Source organism: Siphateles boraxobius, unplaced genomic scaffold, assembly GCF_051911475.1.
Source record: "Siphateles boraxobius isolate OS27281-9 unplaced genomic scaffold, OSU_SipBor_1 66, whole genome shotgun sequence".
In the NCBI taxonomy this organism is placed as follows: Eukaryota; Metazoa; Chordata; class Actinopteri; order Cypriniformes; family Leuciscidae; genus Siphateles; species Siphateles boraxobius.
This window is the reverse complement of record NW_027509193.1, coordinates 27,810,142-27,834,836: the sequence shown is the minus strand read 5'-3', so window position 1 is coordinate 27,834,836 and position 24,695 is coordinate 27,810,142. Positions and strand designations below refer to the sequence as shown.

Sequence of the window (24,695 nt, the reverse complement as noted above, 5' to 3'; positions counted from 1 at the left end):
GTCAATTATATTACTTTAAAGCCTGGTTTCACAGACAGGTCTTAGATTAAACCAGGATTAGGCCTTAGTTCAATTAGTACATTTAAGTAGCTTTTAAAAGCGTGCCTTAAAAAACATTACTGTGTACATTTTGAGACAAAACAATGGCACTGACATATTTTAAGATATTACTTTCAGTTAAAACAATTCAAACATGCGAGTTGTCTGGGACTAGTCCTAGTCCTTGTCTGTGAATCCGGGGGTAAATGTGTAATGTAATGGACTAAATTACTTACTCAAATAATTGTAATGTAATTTGGAATCAGTATTCTACCCTACAATATAATACATCAATGTTACTGTACATACATAGTAACATTAATACATTATTATATAGATGTTTTTGTTACATTTTGAGATGACTATTCTACTGACTACTCTGAGCCTTTATTTTGAAATAAAGTCGTCACGTCCGGTTCTTTTGAAAAAAAAAAATAGCGCGCTATTCACTAGCATCAGCAAAGATAAGAAAAGATGATGGGAGCAAGCGTTCTCTGTGCAGAAAAAACTCGAAGTCCTCCAGTAAAAGTGTTGTCCAGCCAGCTGCGTGAAGGGAAAGAGTGCCAAACATCCAGCGGGAGGTCAGAGTATATTATAAGACGACTGGGAGCGGGTGAGCAGAGCTCGTTACAGGTGTCAATGGTCTGGATGCAGGGGACTGTGCTGGAGGTGCAGCCCGATCACAACACGGTGCTCATTCTGGACGAGACCGGAAACTTCCTCGTCAGCGGCATCAACAACGTGCCGAGAGGAAAACCCTGCTTGAGTCCTGGTTAGTCGCCTTTCAAATGTTTTTAAGACTGCTTCTAAAGAAAACTTCTACTGAGCAAGTGAAAAGATGAATATCAGAAAAAAAGTCTAACTAAATGATAACCATAAAGCCCAATTTATACTTCTGCGTCGAACTTACGGCGTAGCTACGCCGTAGCGCGCGTACCCTGACGTGTATGGAACGCCGAAAAGGGTCAAATTTCGCCACTAACCAAACGCCTTTCATTCTTAAAACGCCGCTTTTTACGGCGTTTAAGACGAAAAGACGCCGCAAAGTACGGCGCTCTGTGATAAAAAACGCCGCAAATTACGGCGTTTACAAAGCAAAAGCGCCGTCATTTTCGGCGTTTTTATATCCTGCCAATGACGCTGTTTCTGACGCCGCAGGCCATCCATAGTGCGCCGACATTTGCGGCGCTTCTGTCTGACAAAGACGGCGTAAAAAGCGGCGTTTTGTATAATATTATAATCAGCCCCACCCTTTTCTTCAAACTTCAGCCCATCTAATGAAGTAGATGGAAAGACATATGTAGTAGATTGTCGATCTGAATGGCGATCCTCTTAAGGCTTCTGTTTTTCTAATGTTGTAGGGATGGGACGATTAACGGTTTCACTATAAACCACGATAAAATGTACTGACGGTTAGTAATATCGTTTAGAATTCAATTATCATTAAAACCGTGTTTGATTATCGCGATTTTAATAACTCACTATAAATCCTGTCCAGCCAGCAACAGTCTGACGCAGGCGCGCGCAATGTTGGGTTTTTTTTTTATTCGAGAAGGAATGGCGAAAGGCAGTGACCGTGTTCGGGAGATTTTTCAGCCTTTTAAGAGGACCAAATCTGAGGTGTGGTCATATTTTGGCATTTACAAAAATCCTGAGGGAAACTTAATCGAGGATGGTTACTCTGTCTGCAGAACATGCCCAAAAAAAGTCGCTGTGATAGGGGTAAACACTTCAAATCTGCCGAGTCGTCTCATCCACTGTTGTAGCGAACGCAAGGCAAGTTAACTTTGATCTCAATACTAAAACTACGTCTGGGAAATAATTGGGCACAAAATGTTGTTTTGAGTTGAAATGTTTTATCTCACTCACTTGAAATAAACTTGAAGCTTCCGCAAAGAAAAGTTTGCAGCAAGTGGCTTTGAGCCAAAGGCGAACGAACAAGTTCAAACAAGACTATTAAGAGTGACATTTAAGAGATAATAATGTATATTCAATTCATTGTACACTATAACACCGATTTTTTTACCACATAATGTCAGGAACATATTGAATAGAGATGTCTCTATTCTTACCTGTTAAATCCATTTTGTACAGCGTACAAAACTCGTCCAGACAAGATGATCACAACAATATTATCAAATTCTGTAAACAATTAATCAACTCTGATTTCATTTTCAATACAATCAAAAACAAGATGTATTTGAATGAAATGAGAGCGCGCGTCCGTTGTGATGAATGGATGTGCGCTGAGTTATGGTTATAATGCGTTGCTATTGACGATGGTCATTATAAGGAAGGAAATGCCACAGAATATAATCTTACTTTAAAAAATGCATAGAACTCATTTTATTTGTTGTATATTGATTCTCAAATATAAAACTTGTTGAAATGTTTTCAGTGTGAACATCAGTTCTTTTTTAACACTTTCATCTTGTTTTAACAAAACCGTGATAGTATTGATAATCACGATAATTTCGGTGACTATAATCGTGATATGAAATTTTCATACTGTCCCATCCCTGTTGTTAGGACTGGTGTTTGGACTGTTATCATGTCATATTTTTATTTCTTCATTGGGCACGTGCAGGCCTATCCCCCTTTTTCCTTTATCATATGTGGGTATATACAGTATGATTGTAGACTCTCTTTACATTCATTTCTGTGAAAAAAAACATAAGATCCCGTATTATTACTGAAGTAGATAGTCCACCATACAAACTACACCACAACCATTAGCCTGCTACATATTTCCTATAAACGAGGAACAAAGACATTTCAATTCCTCCAACAACACAATGATAAAAACAATACATACAAAATAGCAATAAAATATGAAGCATACATCTGTAGATGTACATCTGCACAATATATCATAATTATCGAAATATCGCAAATGTATTTCGCAATATGCAAATCGCAACGGCTTGCAATAACTGGGGTCGACGAAGAGAAAATCACTCACTGCTATTGAATAATAACTTGAATAAAAGCTGAATAACTTTTGTAGCTTTACTAAGAATCAGTATAGGCCTATATTAACAGTGAAAACTAATGTGTGTTTTTATTTTTTTATTTTTTTTTACATTTGATTGTTCAGTTTCTGTTGTTAAATAACCCGAATGTAGGGTAACCTAAACCCCCTGGTTTGATGTTAAAATAGCACTACTTATAAAACACTGATGTTCACTTTATAGAAGTTGTGTTGTAGTGATGTTTTCTTGTAAGAAAAATAACGTGAAACACATACATGGGTAGTATAATTTTAAATATAGTTTAATGATAACATATTGCATTTTTCTTCAATATCGTGCAGCCCCAATCTGTAGCATATTGATGTGTAACAAAAACATTCACTGTACTACTCACCATTGAAGGAGGCTATTCTCCAAGTGATAGTCATTTATAAATATAATAATGATTCAAAGTTTCGTTTTGTGTAATAAATTAAGCATATTAATTTTCTGACAGGCAGAGGGTGAACCAAGAGGCGCTTTAAAAACAAGTTTCAAGTTACTTTACACCGTTACTCTCCGCTCAATATCCGCTCTTTGTCAGTTTCACATTTATGTTTAAATAATAGGCTATTGTTATTTTATTTCATTTATGTTGATTATGAATAGTGAACAGCAAGAGTAAGAGCTACATCGGATGCGCAATATGACGGGAGACATCAAGTGGGTCAGACATGATTTTGACCACTTCATTAAGTTTTGTTTTGTCGAAAGACTTTCTTTAAAGTGAATTTCTTTTTGTATAATTTGTATCTTAATTCAAATCAATATTTAATCAACGAATGGACTGGATTTAATAAATAAGAAGCAAACCAAGAAAATTGGGTTTGGATTAAAGTGAGTAACAAACGAACCATGTTTCCGCGGTGCATGTCTCAATTACAGTAAGCCTCTAGGAAGTTATGATATTTGTGGCTTTAAAGCAATATGCTGTATTGTATAAAGTGGTATAAATTAGGAGTGCTGAAATGCAGAAACATCCACATCAGCTTTTCAACTATTTTTTTATGGCTTGAACGAGACGTTCGCAGATCCCGCTGCTTCAAGATATATATAGCCTATTAAAACAAAAACAAACAAAAAAAACACTTTTTATGTGTCCAAGTTTGACTGAAACAATTCAATTCAAGATTTTATTTTAGAAAAATACAAAAAAAAACATTTAAAAGAAAACCTAATAAAATATGTAGCATTAGCCATTATGGAAATACAGGCATCACACAATTCTTTATTATTTACAGTCCATAAAAATAGGGCATGTATTATACGATTTTAATAGTCAAGTCAAGTCATCCTCATTTATATAGCGCTTTTAACAATGTAGATTGTTTCAAAGCAGCTTTACAGAGATAAACATATAATTTAAGGTAGGGCCTAACAGAGATTGGTTTGGTTTTATAGTCGTGGCTCTTGAAAAGTGTGTTTTCCAGCTAAAGTTAGTTTTGATTGATTCACTTCCGTCTAAATGATCATTTGTTATTAAATTAGGGGCCGCTAAGACGACACCGTTCTCTCTAAACAGACTTTAAACGTGAACCTGTGATAGACGCTGATGGCGTTCACATGCGCATTAAGAATTTATTCTATAGTTATGTGCGTTTGAATATATGTGCGCAGGTTTGTAATTCCTTACAAACCATGCCTAAACAAACTACTTGTCTATAAATTTTGATGCAGAATTTTATTTTATCTTATCACTTTGGGTAGGTACGCGAACCGAAAAATTCCACAACGCTTTATCTGTAGAGTGGTATAGGAATCCTCCATAGGGAGAGGCGTTGGCACTTCAGCACTGCATTGTCATCAGGTCCAGGCGCAAGCCCTTCGTCAGATTTGGAAACGGCCTGGATCCGGCAGGCTGCGGGAAAACCTCGGGATAAACAAAGACACTAAAATTAGCGTAGATGCCATTCTTCTTATGATGTAACGAGTACATCAGGATGAGGATATGAGGGAAGTGTTCCCAGTTCCGGCTGACCTAATCTAAGCAGCCTAATATTGAATTATAGAAGTCTATAGAGTGTTATGTGAATGCTAGGTCACAGAGATGTGTTTTTAGTCTAGCTTTGAACTGACAGACTGTGTCTGCTTCCCGGACAATGTTAGGAAGATTGTTCCAAAGTTTTGGTGCTAAATAGGAAAAGGATCTACCGCCAGCAGTCGATTTATATATTCTAGGTATTACTAGGAGTTTTGAGATCGCAATAGACGTGAAGGACTATAATGCGTTAAGAGCTCGCTCAAGTACTGGGGAGCTAAACCATTTAGTGCTTTGTAAGTAATCAGCAATATTTTAAAATTTATACGATGTTTAATAGGGAGCCAATGCAGTGTTGACATAATACGAGAATATATTTACAGTTTTCCTGTGTATTTTTACTGAGGCATTGTATTGTATTGTGTTTTAGGGTTAACGGAAAATTCCGTAAAATTACTGAATAAAGTCTTAGCAAAAAAATGACCATTACATTTTCCATCTTTAGCCCCCTTTTTCCACAATGGTCTCCTAAAATTAACGCCAGAAATTCTGATTCCGATTCTAAAGAAAATAAATAATTTAGTGTTACAAAAAAAAACGTCATAAAATCGTTATATTATATGACATCAGAATGAACAAGGTAGTACAAAATATATTATTCACTGTTAACAATATTAATGTCTATTTGAAGGCAATGGCAGCGTGATAATAAATAATTTATATGTGAAATATATTACAGTCTTGTATGATGGCCAAGAGCAGCGGTGGTCCTCGCTTGGGCTGGCGTCATCTCTTGTTTTAATAGTTTAATTGTTTAGGGAGGCTCTACCTGTGTATCCTGTGAACTGCTAAAATAGTCTTATTATCTTAAAAAGCGAAATGGACTATATCGTGAAGCATATACCTTGGCCCATCTAAATCGTTATAATCAGCAATAAAGGGACCCACAGCAGCCATTGTACACGGACTTAAAACAGTTGCTGCTGTCATTTCCTTAATAAGCAGACCTACAGCCTGCTACTCAATGTTGTCAGCTATCGGGTAGTCTTCCGAAATTTAAAAGACATACACCAACAGACCAATACAAAAGAAACGAAGCGGAGATAAAAATACGGTCGGACCTTGGAGTCGAACCCCTGTCACTAAGAGCAAAGCGACACTGCTCTCCATGCACGCAGACCAATGCCCCACTGAAGATATAACATTTGCTTGGTAATCTAATGTATTTCACAGACATGAATGTAAAGAGAGTCTACAATCATACTGTATATACCCACATATGATAAAGGAAAAAGGGGGATAGGCCTGCACGTGCCCAATGAAGAAATAAAAATATGACATGATAACAGTCCAAACACCAGTCCTAACAACATTAGAAAAACAGAAGCCTTAAGAGGATCGCCATTCAGATCGCCAATCTACTACATATGTCTTTCCATCTACTTCATTAGATGGGCTGAAGTTTGAAGAAAAGGGTGGGGCTGATTATAATATTATACAAAACGCCGCTTTTTACGCCGTCTTTGTCAGACTGAAGCGCCGCAAATGCCGGCGCATTATGGATGGCCTGCGGCGTCAGAAACGGCGTCATTGGCTGGACATAAAAAACGCCGATAATGACGGCGCTTTTGCTTTGTAAACGCCGTAATTTGCGGCGTTTGTATCACAGAACGCCCCACTTTGCGGCGTCTTTTCGTCTTAAACGCCGTAAAAAGAGGCGTTCTAAGAATGAAACTCGTTTGGTTAGTGGCGAAATTTGACCCTTTTGGCGTTCCATAGACGTGCACCTCTCCAAAAATATAACAACGCGTCAATTCTACGCGGACGCAAGCGCTATGATTGGTCTGCTCAAACCGCTTCCTCGGGTTTCACATGCTCCCTCTGCGTGCGTCAACGCGGACAACGACGCAGAAGTACAAATTAAAACCAAAGCGTAGGCTACGGCGTAGAGGCTCCGGCGTAGGTCCGACGCAGAAGTATAAATCAGCCTTAAGCCTTTACTGTCACGTTTTATCAATTTAACACATCGTTGCTACATATTAATTTCTTTCCAAAAAAAAAAAAAAGAAACGAAAAAAGACTGTCCCCAAACCTTTGCATGGTGTGCATATTGCAAAAGATTTCTATTTAAAATAAATGCTGATTTTTTTAGTTTTTATTCATCAAAGAATCCTGAAAAAAGTATCACAGCTTATATAAAAATAATTTGCAGCCAGCACAACTGTTTCCAACATAGATAATCAATCAGAATGTATTCGAATGATTTATGAAGGGTGACACTAAAAATTCTGAAAATTAAAAATGCTGAAAATTCAGCTTTGCATCACAGAAATAAATTATATATTTATTAAAGGAACACTCCGACTTTTTGGGACTTTAGCTTATTCACTGTATCCCCCAGAGTTAGATAAGTCCATAATACATACCTTTTTCATCTCCGTGCGTGCTGTAACTCTGACCGTGTGGCAAATTCCATTTTCTCAAAATAGTCGTCCTCAGTGAAATGTACTGAGCAAACACGGTGGTCCTTGATGATCTCTTTAGGTGTGTTTGGATCGATATCCAGAGCAAGTAGCCATTGATTCATCAGATCAGCGTTTTTGATTGGAATTCTATGAAACATCATGGTATTACCTGATCTCTCCTGTTTATTGTCGCAGCTCTTTACAATACAGCGAACACCCATGATTGTAAACTATGCTTTTACTATCTAGAAATTGTTGACTCTATTACTCCAACTCTGAGCGAACTCTCTGCTCCTCAGCCCGGTGCGTCTTAGGTGCTGCGGTTATCACTCCGCCCAAGTAGCAGTGCTTCGCCTTCTGAGAATATAGTTCCCAGTATTTATACGGTTAAAAGATGTCTGTGTCTCATATGACCTTGTTATTTGTACACTCTGTGACTATACAAATCACAACATGTAAATAGGAAAATGTTTGCGTTACTTTGTCACTTACTGGGATTAGTATGCTAGCTGTAGCCATTTACATCCAGTCTTTATGCTAAGCTTGGCTAAAGGTGGGTGCGTCAAATAGTTACCCCTAAAATCCACTGGATCCGTCTACGGCGTGGAACGTTAGCGCCACGTTTTTGATGCGTCCCTAGTTCGGCGTCAAAGTCCACTGGAAGCGTCTCAGACGCGTTTCAGCAGCGGAGCGTTGGTGACGTCTTCATTTTTCCTCAGAATCGGAGCGGTGTTTATTTGTTGTTCATTTGTCTTCACTTGGCTCAGGAGCAGACAGTTAATTGTGCTACCTTATTGATTTTTTTTCTTCAATTTTCCTCTTTGTGCTTCTACAATAGGTAAGTGGGTTACTTAATTAAGTGAATTCTTTCTATTAGTTTTTTCTGTTGTTATTTCCTACTTGGTATCCAATCAGAGGCATTGTTGTCCAAACTGTAGGGATGCGCAGTCTCCACAGGGTGTTTATTTTGAAATTGATAGTGTTTTTTGACTTTTATTTTGTATTCACGGTGCGGCTTGGACGCGGGTCCGTCAAAAATAGACTAGGCGCCTATCTTTAGCGAAGCGGCGCGGAGAGCCGCTTCTGGGACGCTTTTGAGACGCGCTGCGTCCGCAGCTGGTGGACTTTAGAGCATTGACTATAATGGCGGCGATTAGCTGCGGCATCCGCGACGCTGACGTTCCGCGCCGTAGACGGATCCAGTGGATTTTAGGGGTTACGGCCGTTTCAAACCGCAAGCATGAGCGGGGCGTGAGCAGCACGTCATCGCAACTACATCGTCACTGAAGCTGCAGACGCGCGCGAGTATTCACACTGGAAGCGTTAGTACAGCGTCACAACAGCGGCTCCCAGGCTACATATAACGGCCGTTTCACACCGCAAGCATGAGCGGCGCATGAGCAGCACGTCAGCGCAACTACATCGTCACTGCAGCTGCAGACGCGCGTGAGTATTCACACTGGAAGCGTTTGTACAGCGTCACAACAGCGGCTCCCAGGCTACATATAAGCAAGCATTTCTTAACCAAGACTTTTGTAAAATTTGTTTTTAGAAGTTGGTCAAACACATTTCTGTGCGTTCACACCGCCGCCGGCGAGAGCGTCAAAGTGGCCGGAAGTCATTAATTGTCAATGAAAGCCGGCGGCGAGCTCCGGCGAGAGCGGCGCGTCTTGGACGGTGAGAGCGGCGAGGAGAGTTGAAGTCAGGTCAACTTTATGGTAATAAGCAATGACATGGTTCGGCGGCAACCGGCGGCAACCAATCGGAATATACAGGTCCTTCTCAAAAAATTAGCATATTGTGATAAAGTTAATTATTTTCCATAATGTAATGATAAAAATTAAACTTTCATATATTTTAGATTCATTGCACACCAACTGAAATAATTCAGGTCTTTTATTGTTTTAATACTGATGATTTTTGCATACAGGTCATGAATACCCAAAATTCCTGTCTCAAAAAATTAGCATATCATGAAAAGGGTCTCTAAACAAGCTATTAACCTAATCATCTGGATCAACTAATTAATTATAAACAACTGCAAAAGATTCCTGAGGCTTTTAAAAACTCCCAGCCTGTTTCATTACTCAAAACCGCAATCATGGGTAAGACTGCCGACCTGACTGCTGTCCAGAAGGCCATCATTGACACCCTCAAGCAAGAGGGTAAGAGACAGAAAGAAATTTCTGAACAAATAGGCTGTTCCCAGAGTGCTGTATCAAGGCACCTCAGTGGGAAGTCTGTGGGAAGGAAAAAGTGTGGCAAAAAACGCTGCACAACGAGAAGAGGTGACCGGACCCTGAGGAAGATTGTGGAGAAGGACCGATTCCAGACCTTGGGGGACCTGCGGAAGCAGTGAACTGAGTCTGGAGTAGAAACATCCAGAGCCACCGTGCACAGGCGTGTGCAGGAAATGGGCTACAGGTGCCGCATTCCCCAGGTCAAGCCACTTTTCAACCAGAAACAGCGGCAGAAGCGCCTGACCTGGGCTACAGAGAAGCAGCACTGGACTGTTGCTCAATTTTGCATGTCATTCGGAAATCAAGGTGCCAGAGTCTGGAGGAAGACTGGGGAGAAGGAAATGCCAAAATGCCTGAAGTCCAGTGTCAAGTACCCACAGTCAGTGATGGTCTGGGGTGCCATGTCAGCTGCTGGTGTTGGTCCACTGTGTTTTATCAAGGGCAGGGCCAATGCAGCTAGCTATCAGGAGATTTTGGAGCACTTCATGCTTCCATCTGCTGAAAAGCTTTATGGAGATGAAGATTTCATTTTTCAGCACGACCTGGCACCTGCTCACAGTGCCAAAACCACTGGTAAATGGTTTACTGACCATGGTATTACTGTGCTCAATTGGCCTGCCAACTCTCCTGACCTGAACCCCATAGAGAATCTGTGGGATATTGTGAAGAGAAAGTTGAGAGACGCAAGACCCAACACTCTGGATGAGCTTAAGGCCGCTATCGAAGCATCCTGGACCTCCATAACACCTCAGCAGTGCCACAGGCTGATTGCCTCCATGCCACGCCGCATTGAAGCAGTCATTTCTGCAAAAGGATTCCCGACCAAGTATTGACTATTGTGTGCATAACTGAACATAATTATTTGAAGGTTGACTTTTTTTTTTTGTATTAAAAACATTTCTTTTATTGGTCGGATGAAATATGCTAATTTTTTGAGACAGGAATTTTGGGTTTTCATGAGCTGTATGCCAAAATCATCAGTATTAAAACAATAAAACACCTGAAATATTTCAGTTGGTGTGCAATGAATCTAAAATATATGAAAGTTTAATTTTTATCATTACATTATGGAAAATAATGAACTTTATCACAATATGCTAATTTTTTGAGAAGGACCTGTAGAAGTGCTCCGTTTGAGAGGAGTCCAGAGAACGCAGTCCTGTAAACTTTGGTTCCGACCACATTAGTTCCCAAGCAAAATTGAGGAGGTTGATCATTTGAATTTGATAAGGCGCGCAACACTAGTATTTATAGGCAATATTTTCGTGCTAGAACGCTTGTTTTTCAGCGGGAATGCTAATTATAATAGCACTTAACCATGAACACAAAAGCCACACCACACAAATGGCTTTTAATTTGTTTATTTCATTAGCAAAAATGTCACTATAATTAAGTTTTTTCCATCGATCAATTTTCCGCAAAAATAACAATCGACATGCTTGTTTGCTTTGTGGCCCCTTAAAATAGAGTTGTAAAAAAGACCACGCGTTCGATCTACGTCAGAGCATCAGAGCGTCCACGAATCTTTCCACGGCGTCGCTGGCAGGGGCGGCGAGAGCGAATTTTGCCGCTCTCGCCGGCGGCGGTGTGAACATACAGTTTGAAGTTTGTTCAAAGCCCAAACTGAATAATTAAAAACAAGTTTAATGGGTACATTTTCTATAAAATTTTCTTTTCTTTATGTTAGTCTTCATTTCCTTTTCTGACATACTGCAGTTCTTGTTAAAACACACTAGACATGCAAATTCTATGCGTTTTGGGCACTTTTAGTGTGAAATCATATCAATTTTGTCCATCAAAAGTGTGCTATAACTTTAATTGAGCATGAGCAGCGCAGCAAAAATAGACTCGAAGCCGAAACCCCCGCTTCACTGTTGCTCACGCGACGCTCCTGCTTGACGCTCACGCGCTGCTCCTGCTCGCGGTGTGAACGCACTCATTGATTAACATGCACGCCGAAAAAAATACGTGCTGCTCACGCCCCGCTGACGCTTGCGGTGTGAAACGGCCGTTACAGCACGCACGGAGATGAAAAAGGTATGTATTATGGACTTATCTAACTCTGGGGGATACAGTGAATAAGCTAAAGTCCAAAAAAGTCGGAATGTTCCTTTAAGTATATTAAAATAGAAAACCATTATTATATTGTAATAATATTTCACAATATTACTGTTTTTTCCCCCCTGTATTTTTGATCAATTAAATGCATGAGTATAAGAGACTTTTTTCAAAAACATTAAAAATAGTAATGTTTCCACATTTTTGACTGGTACTGTATAAGTGAATATAAAATATAAGGAGCTTCCCAATTTGCATTCTTATACACTATAGAGGGAATGCATTAACGTCACTTTCCCGCCGGAACACGCCCCTCAGCCGGACTGAGTGGCAGAAGAGCTGCTGCGTGACTGGATTTAATAGGGGAAACTGCGAAAACGCAAGTAAAACAAAAGATTATCAGTTTAAACTAAAGATTGGACTCAATATAGTGTTCCTTACAACTTACTAAAGATCCAGTGATCCATGGATATTAACATGCAGCCAGGAATCGTGTTTCCTGACATTTATATGTGCCTGATTTCGACACCAGGGAAATACATGCAGCAAGTTTCCCTGTGAACGCTTTATATAAATACAAAATAGGCAGGTCTAAATCCAGGTGATCACTTATCAATGTTATATATATCATCATATCGTCTAGAGACTTAAAACTTGTATAGTTTTTTTGTCAGTGTTTATTTAAAAATGTCAAATTATACAGAATATACAGTGGTAAATATTTGATTGAGTTGTCACTGCAATATATAACAATACAATATATAGAGAATTATTTTACCACTAAATTCAGCATATTGACACAAAAATGATAACTGCAAATCCACAGTTATCGAGTCCAGTTGTTTCTATGAATTGCAGCGATCTATTTGCTGCTCTGTTCTGTAGCTTTAGGTAGTCTGTAAAAATCTTCCTCATATTTCTTGTCAAATCTAGTTGTACAGTCAGTCTCAAAGCTCTTTCCCGTTTTAGAAGCGTTTTGTGTGTTTTTCCGAAGCATTCACACTGAAAACCAATGCTGCCGACCAGTCATTTTGCCACTTGTGGGCGTAACTGCAGTCACTCCGGCCAACGGTGACGTCACGTGCATTCCCTCTATTCCAGTGTTACTCATTGCGCGGCTCGCGAGCCGCATGCCGCTCGCCAAGCTTTCATTTGTGGCTCGCATGGCGGTGAATAATACAGTGATATGATCAAGCAGTCACTACAGATATTTTATAAAAACATTTAAAAAGAAGTAGGACTATAACATAACCTCAAAGTGTCAGCTCTATTTTCAAATAATTTTGATCGGATTGAAAGTGGTGGTTTATCGTAAGAACATGTTCACTTGATCGATTGAAAACCGAAACTGAAAGGACGCCGTCCGTCGCGCTGAACGCGCTGTTCTTCTGATGAATAAAGTGTCGTATAAATGAGTGTCACGTCGTTCTATAATTCTCCTTTCACTCAGTATTTGTGAAGTGAAGCAGGACAACGGCTCACCAGTCCTTGTTTCAGATTCTCATCCACAGACGACTGATTTTGGGCATTTTTACTGCGTGATCAATACAAACAGCACGGCATAACGGTTCACAGTCTCCAAATTATGACCAGAATTTGATATTAAGTCGGCTGTTTAAAACAAATAAAGAACCAATGTAGGAAAATGGTTATTACGCGACAACAGCGGGAAACTTTGTATATTTGTGCAGTGTGCAAATGTCAAAAAACCTATTCCCAATTTGAATCTTTTGACTTATAAACGTGCACATCACCCTGATCATGCATCATATCATGATGTTAAGCATTCATGTAAACTACAATACATTCAGATTAATCAATCACAATGAATTCAGACCTACAGGTCCTTCTCAAAAAATTAGCACATTGTGATAAAGTTCATTATTTTCCATAATGTAATGATAAAAATTAAACTTTCATATATTTTAGATTCATTGCACACCAACTGAAATATTTCAGGTCTTTTATTGTTTTAATACTGATGATTTTGGCATACAGGTCATGAAAACCCAAAATTCTTGTCTCAAAAAATTAGCATATCATGAAAAGGGTCTCTAAACAAGCTATTAACCTAATCATCTGAATCAACTAATTAATTATAAACACCTGCAAAAGATTCCTGAGGCTTTTAAAAACTCCCAGCCTGTTTTATTACTCAAAACCGCAATCATGGGTAAGACTGCCGACCTGACTGCTGTCCAGAAGGCCATCATTGACACCCTCAAGCAAGAGGGTAAGACACAGAAAGAAATTTCTGAACAAATAGGCTGTTCCCAGAGTGCTGTATCAAGGCACCTCAGTGGGAAGGAAAAACGCTGCACAACGAGAAGAGGTGACCGGACCCTGAGGAAGATTGTGGAGAAGGACCGAAACATCCAGAGCCACAGTGCACAGGCGTGTGCAGGAAATGGGCTACAGGTGCCGCATTCCCCAGGTCAAGCCACTTTTGAACCAGAAACAGCGGCAGAAGCGCCTGACCTGGGCTACAGAGAAGCAGCACTGGACTGTTGCTCAGTTTTGCATGTCATTCGGAAATCAAGGTGCCAGAGTCTGGAGGAAGACTGGGGAGAAGGAAATGCCAAAATGCCTGAAGTCCAGTGTCAAGTACCCACAGTCAGTGATGGTCTGGGGTGCCATGTCAGCCGCTGGTGTTAGTGCACTGTGTTTTATCAAGGGCAGGGTCAATGCAGCTAGCTATCAGGAGATTTCACACTTCATGCTTCCATCTGCTGAAAAGCTTTATGGAGATGAAGATTTCATTTTTCAGCACGACCTGGCACCTGCTCACAGTGCCAAAACCACTGGTAAATGGTTTACTGACCATGGTATTACTGTGCTCAATTGGCCTGCCAACTCTCCTGACCTCAACCCCATAGAGAATCTGTGGGATATTGTGAAGAGAAAGTTGAGAGACGCAAGACCCAACACTCTGGATGAGCTTAAGGCCGCTATCGAAGCATCCTGGGCCTCCATAACACCTCAGCAGTGCCACAGGCTGATTGCCTCCATGCCACGCCGCATTGAAGCAGTCATTTCTGCAAAAGGATTCCCGACCAAGTATTGACTATTGTGTGCATAAGTGAACATAATTATTTGAAGGTTGACTTTTTTTTTGTATTAAAAACACTTATTTTATTGGTCGGATGAAATATGCTAATTTTTTGAGACAGGAATTTTGGGTTTTCATGAGCTGTATGCCAAAATCATCAGTATTAAAACAATAAAACACCTGAAATATTTCAGTTGGTGTGCAATGAATCTAAAATATATGAAAGTTTAATTTTTATCATTACATTATGGAAAATAATGAACTTTATCACAATATGCAAATTTTTTGAGAAGGACCTGTATTGAAACAAAAGTTGTGCATGTAAATATATCCAGTCCCTGCGGAGTTGCCAGTTATGGCGGTATTTCCAGCTCTTAACGGCGCATGTGCTCTTGGATGATTAGATACATGAGGGGCTAATGTAGAAAAAAATAACTTAATGTCATTCTGGGATGAATCTATTCTGGAAATCCTGCTTTTTTGTCATTAAGGGAAATCATCTTGTCTCAGTTACAAATTTGACTGGTAAATCATTAAAAAAATATACATTTATTGCATTGCATATTGAATGTTCAGGGGTGACATATTAATAAACAGATATGGTATTTATGACTGTATGTAACTTTTTATACTTTCCTGTAAAAATGGCTCGCCTACTGACTTTGTCCTATCAGTGCGGCTCTCATGAAAAAAATAGTGAAGACCACTGCTCTATTCTATGCTATTTAGTAATTTTTCACAGAATTCACACTGAAAAAGTCACACTTCATGTCACAGACTTCCTACGATCTAGAAAAAGGGCGATGTCAGTAGACTCCAAGAACAAAACAACCATATAATAATCATACACTACACAGATGAGTTCAGAGTGCATAATGTATAGTGAGTCATTTGTATGGGATTATTTTTGTGCCTTAAATATTGAACGTAACTTTTCAAGAAACGGGAAAATATAAAATGGACACTGAATAAAATGTTTGAAACCGGAAGAAAAAAAACCCGCTGGTGACATTTTTTAAATGTGTTTTTAATACATTGCATGTTTTGCCAGAGCCCGTCGAACTCTTTCACTTCCTATTAGCCCCATTGTATATCATCTTGGTTGCAGTTCCATTAGAATTCCACTGGAGGTGATAGCGGGCGAGTGCAGAATGAATGGGAGTCTATGGAGCTAAATGTATCCCTTTTCCCTGCTTATCGTTGAATCAACATAGATTTTATTGTTGATTCCGCAAGTTCAATATAGATTGTAGTCCAAATGTCGAATGTACGAGTACTTAAGACCTTTCGATTTCTTACAGGTTAGGTCCGTGTTGGCCGGAACACGCTAGCATTCTGCTATTATGTGACGTCATCACATTTTTGAATGGATTTTTAGAACAGATAAGTGAACTTAAAAATGCAATTTTCAGCTGAGTGTATTATCTTAGACGCCCCTTTTGAATGCAACTTTCAAATTACTTGACAAAAAATTACATCCTGAGAAAAGTGGATTTCTGGGGGTGAAACCCCATAGACTCCCATTCATTCTGCACTCGCCTGCGAGCGCCCCCGCATGGACAGACGCGTTACTGCAGCCAGTCCAGAAACCGGAAGTAGCCGGACAGTGCCAAATTCTGCCAATTCTCTTCTATTAGACCAGCATATTGGATAGATGTTTGTCATTGGTTGTTGTGTTAAATCTTACCCAGACAGGCAAAAGTGACATTCAGCCACCAGTCTCCCCTGGTGTTGTTAGTCGAGCTACACAATAACCAATCAGAAAATTGCACGATTGTATCTGGGTAAGATTTAACGCAACAACCAATGACTTTTTTTTTAAATTGTCATGAAACAACCCTACCCCATCCTGATTATCCCCTCGAGCACTTGAGTAAATAAATAAATAAAATATGTGGCAGCCGTTGTATGCAGCAAACTTTCTTTTAACAAGTCTGTTGTACTGATGTGATGACCAGTTATAGTTTTAGTGCTAGTAAGACTATTTAGAGGTGCGGATTAATTCAGGTACGACTGTGTGTAGACATATTTTATTATGTGTATTATGAGGTGGTCCGTGAAAATTCTTGATTACAAATAGTGGTCCACACACACAAAAAGTTTGAGAACCCCTGTATTAGACATTCTCTGGTTTTGCTTACTGTTTTCTCCTCTTTCTTTTGCTGATCTGTACTTACAATTGCGCTTCCAGAGTTTTCTGACACATTTCTCTCGTTGGGGCGGGGTTAACCGTGGTGTGTTCTCATTGGCTACTGAGTTTTTGATTGACAGCTTCTTGACCTGGAAGCGAAGGAGAGCCTGGCCACTCCCTATTAAGTCCTATTGTACCGAATTTTGGTTGTAGTTCCACCAGAGTTCCACTGGGGGTGATTGCCCATGACTACAAAATGAATGGGAGTCTATGGAGCTAGAAGGCTTTATTTGTCTCTTTCAGCCGATTGCCGTTGAGAAATTTCAGATTTGATTGTAGGGTTTGCAAGTTTAACATGGGTTATAGGTCGAAAGTTGAATGAACGAGAACTTATGTCCTTTCGGTTTCTTACAGGTTGAGCTGCTAATGAATGCTGATTGGTCAGCGAACGACTGATTACTACCAGAGATTCCGCTTGATGGCCTCGTGGCATCCGAAGCGGGACCAGAAAATGTACACAGAAAATAAATTGAATTTGAGTGCTTGTTATTCTTGTGTTAGGAAATACAGGATACATATGGTATAGTATTGCCACCTTAAAAAACATGTATTTTCGACGTGGTCTTTTAATACAACAAAACAAAAACTCTTCTAGCACGTGTATTTACCTGTCAGCTGTGTTGTCGATACATCAAGAGAAAACAAAGTGCAGACAGAGCCTGTCTAATGTCCCTTATTAGACATTCTCTGGTGCAGAGCGCGAAAGCACCAAAGTGACTGAAGGATTGCCCTAAAGCAGTATCTCTGGTGGAACGATGTGTATGACGTCATTTACATTTTAAAAGACTTTTTAAAGCAAATAAGTGACTCTAAAAAATCCAACACCCAGCAATGAGTATTTTCTTTGCATCTCCTTTCGAATACAACATTCAAATTGCAAAAAAATTATATCCTGAGAAAAGTGGATTTTGAGGGTTATAGCTCCATTGACCTCCATTCATTCTGCACTCGTCCTGTGAGCGCCCTCATATGGAGCCAGTTGGAACTGCAACCAGTTCAGAAGCCGGAAGTTTACTGAGAGTGGAAGTTCTCCCCATATTAGACATCGTTCCTATATTTAATTTTAGTGATATAAAGTTAGGAGATTTTTTTTAAAATTTTATCTGTATTTATCTTCTACGACTACTTTGTCAGCATAAGCTTTCAGGAGCAGTATTTATCTGCGCAAGAGAAAATGAATGTCTAGAGGTATAACTGTAGTACATTAAAGTACTGTTTAATAATGAATAATGTCCAGTGCTTTCGGAGAATATTTGTTTGTTCCTGATAAGGCTAAATGTTATTTTTTCTGAATTGTATGCTTTGATTAGATTGTGATGTAACGATTTATATTGTGCCATTAAATGTTCCTCTAAATATTTTTTTTAAAACTAATTTTTCCTGTTAAAAATATATATATTACTGGTAAATCATTCCATATTTTCATTCCTCTAAACATTACAGACTGTTGTTTTGCAGTGGTTTTCGAAACAGGAAATAAAACACATCCCTTTTATTGTTGCCTGGTGTTAAAATTATGACTAGTACTACTATACAAAAGTTGAGAGTACAGGACATTAGGAACTCTAAACACAGAAATATTTCTTATAAAAAAAGCAGAGAGACAATCCTTCAACAATGGATTCTTATTATATTAGCCCTTCTGTTACAGTTTAAAATGAGTCGCTCTGCTCTGGACTAATTGTAATTTTTCAGTTAGTTAAATGTTTTTGTCTTTACATGATGCACTCGACCACACCACTGGACAATAATCTAAGCAAGAACCATTATTTGCACAATTTTAGAAATAGTGTTGTGGTAAACAGTTTACACATCTCTAAATAACAGACAAACCTCTTCCCATACCTGTTACTATATTTTCTATCAGTTTTGACCACTTCAGCCTACTGTCTAATAGAACTCCAAGACGTCTTATTTCCTCTATCTGTTCAATAGGCACACTCTTTACAGACAAATTCAACTTTTGATGCAATTTGATGCAAACACAATGCTTTACTTTAGAACCAACTTATTATTCTGTAACTACTTTATGACCAATTGTATTTCCTCATCCAAAGCAATAGACAACTGCTTAATTGATGTTGCAGGTAAATATAATGTTTTATCCTGGAGATCAACAATTTAACTTCCTTGAGGCATACCACATTGTAACTCTTTAACAGCTGAATAACTTCCATTATAAAACACACATTGTCCCATTAGACAGTTAACTTTTAAACCAATTTACAGTATGAGAAGTAAATTTGTAACATTTCAGTTTATCCAGCAATTTATGATCCAGTACATCAAATCTGAGCCACAATCTAACAATACTGCTCATCAATCTGTGCTCTCAATATAAATGCTGAAAATGTGAGAACAAATTATTGAATAGTTTTATTATAATAATTATAAATTATAAATAAATATAACAACTTAAATAATAATTGAATTTGCTCACAAACTATAATTTTCACTACTTTGCTAAGAACTAGTAGCAAACTTATTGGTTGACTATTATGACCATTAAAGCCCAGTGCTGTATTTTTCTAAAGATGAATGACCTTTGCATCTTTCCAAGCTAAAGGAAAAATCCCTTTTTCAATAGTGATATTAAAGATGTGGCAAACTGGTTCTCCCAAACATTTTTTTCTATTAATTTATCAACTTTATTTATGAAAAAATCATTAAAATAATTTCCAATTTCATATGGTTTAAAAATAGTTAAAAATGAGTCACCTGTATCAAAAGAAGAAATTTGACTTGAATTCCTATCCATTATTTCATTGAGTTTACAATTGAGTTTTTTTTTTACAATCATAGTATTTACATTCACTTATTTTAATTTAGTAAAACATTCTTTTCTTTTTCAAATTGTCCACAGGTAAATACGTCATGGTTATGGGTGTCATCCAGTCTCACAATCCAGAGCCAGTGTTGCGTGCTGTGAAGATGGCAGATCTTTCTGAAAATGCATTGATTCAAAGAAAAAACTGGATCTATGAAGTAGAAGATCTCCAGCTGATTTTGCCCTAAATCTTTTGTTTCACTGATGTGTTTTCTTTGTGCAGCTCTGTGCTTTCACAGTATTTGCTAAGCAAAATGAGTGAGCAAATATACGTTACAAGTCATGTACACAACAGGCGTTTTAAGTGAGAAAGCATAGATTTATTTATTTATATATAAATACACATGTTTATGATATATTTTGTGTCAGTTTGATTCACTGAGCATAATTGCAATGTAATTATGCACAAATCACATTAACAGAGATTTCTTTACAATTGAGACAATTAATACAATTGTAAAAAAAAAATAAGATTCAGTTTATTTTTCAATTAAAACAGTTTATAAAGAAACGAGTATGTTAAGGTGTGCGTATATGTTTGAATACATGTCTGTGTTGGCGGCCCATACACTGAAAACACCTCTTGCTAAAGAATTGATTAACTGTAACCTTTTTTCCTTTATAAATACACAGAAGGTGTGTTTTGTGTTTCACGACCGCTTCAGATTCTCCTGTGGGATCCTAAAACGCTGCTGCAGTTCGGACAGTAGTGTGTCACGTCCTTCAGGTTGTCTAGACAAAAGGGAATCAGGCAGCAGCCGTAGATACATCTACAACACAAGAGACACGAGCAGAACAATCAGGGGGAATGTCCTTGTGCTAAAGACCAAAACTGGATATCATGCAATGTTTCATCTTACCCAAAAATGGCCAGGCCCGCACAAGAGAGCCAGACTAATGCTCCTGATGTATGCTCCAAACGGGTTATCACGTTCTGTTGGCATACCGGACAGTTTGCCTGCACTGGAACATCCCCGAAAATCAGCCCAGGCTGAACGTACACGGTCTGAACCGATACTAAAGGGCAACAACAAGAATGCTTTGAAATACTGTGCTGTGTATGTTTATTATCATTCAAAGTGAAAGATTTCTTATACACTAACAGTTCAAATATCAGGGGCTAACTAAAAAACAGATTTGCTGGGAACAGTGTGAGAGAATAAAAAAAAACAAGTAACAAATCATGGCTGCGTCTGAAAGCAGAAAAATGCTGCCTTCGAAGGACGCGTTCCAAGGTAGGTCCGAATCCAATGTTAGCCTCACTTCCTGTCTCCTGAGATACCTTCATCTGATCAACTTTTGAAGGCAGCATCGATGTATCCTTTGCTCCCAATGATATCCCACCACAATACTGTCAGTATTCTGACAGTTAAGCTAAAAATAAAAGATCTGAAAGTTGGTTGGTGGTCAGTTAGTGTAAACTTTTGATCTTATTTCTAGCTAGAAATTACTACCGTAGTAATTCAATATTCACTTCGTTTTCACCGAAGCCCTATCTGTTTAGTTGAAGATCATTAAACTGTTGCACACCCTCAGAAGTCTGTCCGAAATCAGTTTCTTGAGGTGCTTTCGTGCGCAAACACTGCCTGTAAAGTCATTCGATCGAGGCAAGTCACTCCTTAAGCTTTCGGACGCATCCGATGAATGTGTGCTTTTATTGGTTTTAACCCTGTTTGTTAGGAAAATTTTTAAAGAAAGATATATTTGTCCTACTGAAAAAAATAAAGATTTTAAATATAATCATGTGAAAGAAAAGAACATTTTTATATATATACCTATATATATTAATTTAAATAAATTATAATCAAACATTTAAAAATAGTATTTTTTTTTAAAAGATCTTACAATAAATATACTTTCTTATATGCAAGATATTTTTATTTAAATTATAAATAAAAATAAATATTTAAAAATGATCAACAACAAAAAAAGATTGTGGGGTCAGCAGGACAAGCACAAACCTCAGTTGGTTTTCCAGAAGACGAGGTTAACATACCCTAACCTCTGTTGATTAACCCAATCCTTGCTTACTCAAGGTAAGACGGTTCAAAAACCGGTGTCTGAAGTATAATTTAAAGGTGCTCTAAGCGATGTCGGGTGACATCACTTCTTGTTGACGTATACTTGTTGAAGTATTGTCAAACAAAACGAAGGCTAGCTCGACCCTCCCTCCTCCTCATCCGTGCACTAACCCCCCAAACCCTTCTTATCGGTTATTGGCTGGAACAGTTTGTTATGTTTCGTGGCGCGGGTTAGCCCAGTTTGTTTTTGTTGCCGTTTGTGAAGCCTGGGGTGTCTGCAGAGACCGTGTTTTTTTACAGTGTGTTCAGGGGACAGGCAGCTATGTGACAAAAAATTTTTTGGCCTAAAAAACGCGTGACATCGCTTTCAGCATCTTTAATTCAACCTGGAGTATGGATATGGGTAATTTAGAATAAATGTGGGAAAGTCATGTGAGAGGAGGCAATGCCTCCATCGCAATTGGATTTGTTTATGCTTGGATATGATTGGTTCGTGCGATAAATCCCACCTCTTGTTTTCCTGCGTGTTCATGAATCGGGTCTGAATGAACAAAATGATGCCGTTAATGGGAAGACTAATTGCAAAGTAAGTAAACAACACAGCCACTTAGATATCAAAATCAAACTTGAAATGGCCTGAAAACATTAATTTATAATACTGTGCACAATCTGTCACGCCCACTCGAGCCTCATCAATAGAGCACGCATTCGCCGAATACCTCTTAAGTAAACTAATCCTGGAACAAAACCTGCTCTGGAGCAAATAAGCAAGTAAGAAATAAGTTGCTTTGGCAACTTAAATACCCTAAAAGTTACCTCAGGTTTTGGAACCATAAGTTGAGGTTATCTGCTTCTGAGTAAACATACCCAGGTAAATCACACAACCTGGAAGTGTTCTGGAATACCCCCCTGAACTAGTTGCTAATAGGGGAAACAAATCCTAAATATGAAAGTGTTTAGTTAGAAAATCCAGATACAACCAGCTTCTGTTTTTAGCTGGCCCAAGTCGGTTTATGTGGTTCATCAACAGCAAAAGTCAACCAAAGATCTGTCTTAAGAGAATTATTCTTACCTTCTGAGTGATGTAAACAACATGTATCTTGTAAATACTTTCTCTGAGTTTAAAAATGTGTGGTCAGTTAAAGACATGGTGGGGGGAAAAAGAGTGAAGGCCATTACCAACAGGGGTGGTGACAGGTTGACCTTGTTGGGGTGGTGTTGGATATGGTGGTTGTTGATATGGATGGTGGTTGTAGGTTTGTGGTGGATATGGAGGCACGGGTGCCTTCATGTCAGCTGGAGCATAGGGGCCTGCTGGGTTCATTGGGTTTGATCCCAATGCCTCATCGTAAGATGGAGGAGGCGGGTACCCCACAAGTGTTCCTGTCTCTACTGGGGGTGCGCTAGCCATCGCCTCGACTGCTGCTTCAAATTCAAAATCAACAAAAGCTTTTTAATAAATTGAATAACGTGCCATTACAATAGCCACTGTTCTTATGAGCATAGCATTATTCCTGACGGATCAGCGCAGGCTTCACTTTTCTGAGAATGCATGTAATCTAAAAGAAAACTAAGCAAATAGCAATAAAGTTGTGAGAATTGTAACATCTAAAAGATGAAGCGACGATCGTTCAAAAGATAGAAACACTTATTTAAAAGGAATACACACTTACCGTTTGTTTCGTTTTCTTGTGAACAGACTCGTGAGCGATAAGGAAAACGTTTCCTGTTTGTTAGTTCTGTTACGTAGGCTACTTGCTGTATTTCCGCAATAGATGGGTGGGCTGAGCTCTGTCAGAGACTTTGTTCAAAATCAAACTAACACTGGAAAGTGGCGATTAGGCTATATGTGTAATGCGAAGTCAATATCTATACATATAGAGAGTAAAAACAAGAAGCAATTGATTTTTACAAAAACGAGATACGTTCCCTCAAGTTCCGTATTTGGTCACATGAGTTACAGGCAGCCCGTCCCTCGTGAGACTGTTTAAGTGTTAACTCTGTTAAGCTACAACTAACTACTTTATGTATGTGCTGGTATATCTTTATCTTGGGGGAAAATATAGGAGCTACTCTTGGTAAAATCCCTTGATAAGAATGATATAGCTTTTGGTTTGGTTAGTTTCGAGTATTTCTATTTATCTATTTACATATTTATTTTCATTTGCATGAATATATACAGGTCCTTATCAAAAATTAGCATATTGTGATAAGATACATTATTTTCCATAATGTAATGATAAAAATTAAACTTTCATATATTTTAGATTCATTGCACACCAACTGAAATATTTCAGGTCTTTTATTGTTTTAATACTGATGATTTTGGCTACAGCTCATGAAAACCCAAAATTCCTATCTCAAAAAATTAGCATATTTCATCCGACCAATAAAAGAAGTGTTTTTAATACAAAAAAAAAGTCAACCTTCAAATAATTATGTTCAGTTATGCACTCAATACTTGGTCGGGAATCCTTTTGCAGAAATGTCTGCTTCAATGCGGCGTGGCATGGAGGCAATCAGCCTGTGGCACTGCTGAGGTGTTATGGAGGCCCAGGATGCTTCGATAGCGGCCTTAAGCTCATCCAGAGTGTTGGGTCTTGCGTCTCTCAACTTTCTCTTCACAATATCCCACAGATTCTCTATGGGGTTTAGGTCAGGAGAGTTGGCAGGCCAATTGAGCACAGTAATACCATGGTCAGTAAACCATTTACCAGTGGTTTTGGCACTGTGAGCAGGTGTCAGGTCGTGCTGAAAAATGAAATCAGATGGAAGCATGAAGTGCTCCAAAATCTCCTGATAGCTAGCTGCATTGA

At 38.6% G+C, this 24,695-nt stretch overlaps 2 protein-coding genes across 3 annotated transcripts; one reads left to right on the top strand and one right to left on the bottom strand.

The window, feature by feature from the left end:
* The first annotated feature begins 415 nt into the window (after nt 1-415).
* rmi2 (RecQ mediated genome instability 2) lies at nt 416-20,210 on the top strand. The gene is made up of 2 exons (XM_077213398.1): nt 416-811; nt 19,895-20,210. The coding sequence occupies exons 1-2, from the start codon at nt 514-516 to the stop codon at nt 20,044-20,046; spliced, it is 450 nt and encodes a 149-aa protein (XP_077069513.1). The 5' UTR covers nt 416-513; the 3' UTR covers nt 20,047-20,210.
* litaf (lipopolysaccharide-induced TNF factor) lies at nt 20,157-23,812 on the bottom strand. 2 transcript variants are annotated; one of them, XM_077213395.1, is made up of 4 exons: nt 23,553-23,812; nt 23,059-23,301; nt 20,719-20,875; nt 20,157-20,628 (listed from the first exon to the last, which is right to left on the bottom strand). In XM_077213395.1, exons 2-4 carry the CDS (start codon nt 23,288-23,290, stop codon nt 20,520-20,522), a joined length of 498 nt encoding a protein of 165 aa, XP_077069510.1. In that variant the 5' UTR covers nt 23,291-23,301; nt 23,553-23,812; the 3' UTR covers nt 20,157-20,519. The 2 variants fall into 2 exon arrangements, with proteins under 2 accessions (XP_077069510.1, XP_077069509.1); XM_077213394.1 differs by having other exon boundaries at nt 23,059-23,304; nt 23,553-23,686.
* Nucleotides 23,813-24,695: the final 883 nt, after the last annotated feature.

Coding starts and splice junctions, on each gene's coding strand:
- rmi2 (XM_077213398.1), top strand. CDS start 514: ATGATGGGAGCAAGCGTTCTCTGTGCAGAAAAAACTCGAAGTCCTCCA. Junction 812..19,894: donor AAAACCCTGCTTGAGTCCTG/GTTAGTCGCCTT, acceptor AATTGTCCACAG/GTAAATACGTCATGGTTATG.
- litaf (XM_077213395.1), bottom strand. CDS start 23,290: ATGGCTAGCGCACCCCCAGTAGAGACAGGAACACTTGTGGGGTACCCG. Junction 20,876..23,058: donor ACCTGTCACCACCCCTGTTG/GTAATGGCCTTC, acceptor GTTGCCCTTTAG/TATCGGTTCAGACCGTGTAC. Junction 20,629..20,718: donor GCGGGCCTGGCCATTTTTGG/GTAAGATGAAAC, acceptor CTTGTGTTGTAG/ATGTATCTACGGCTGCTGCC.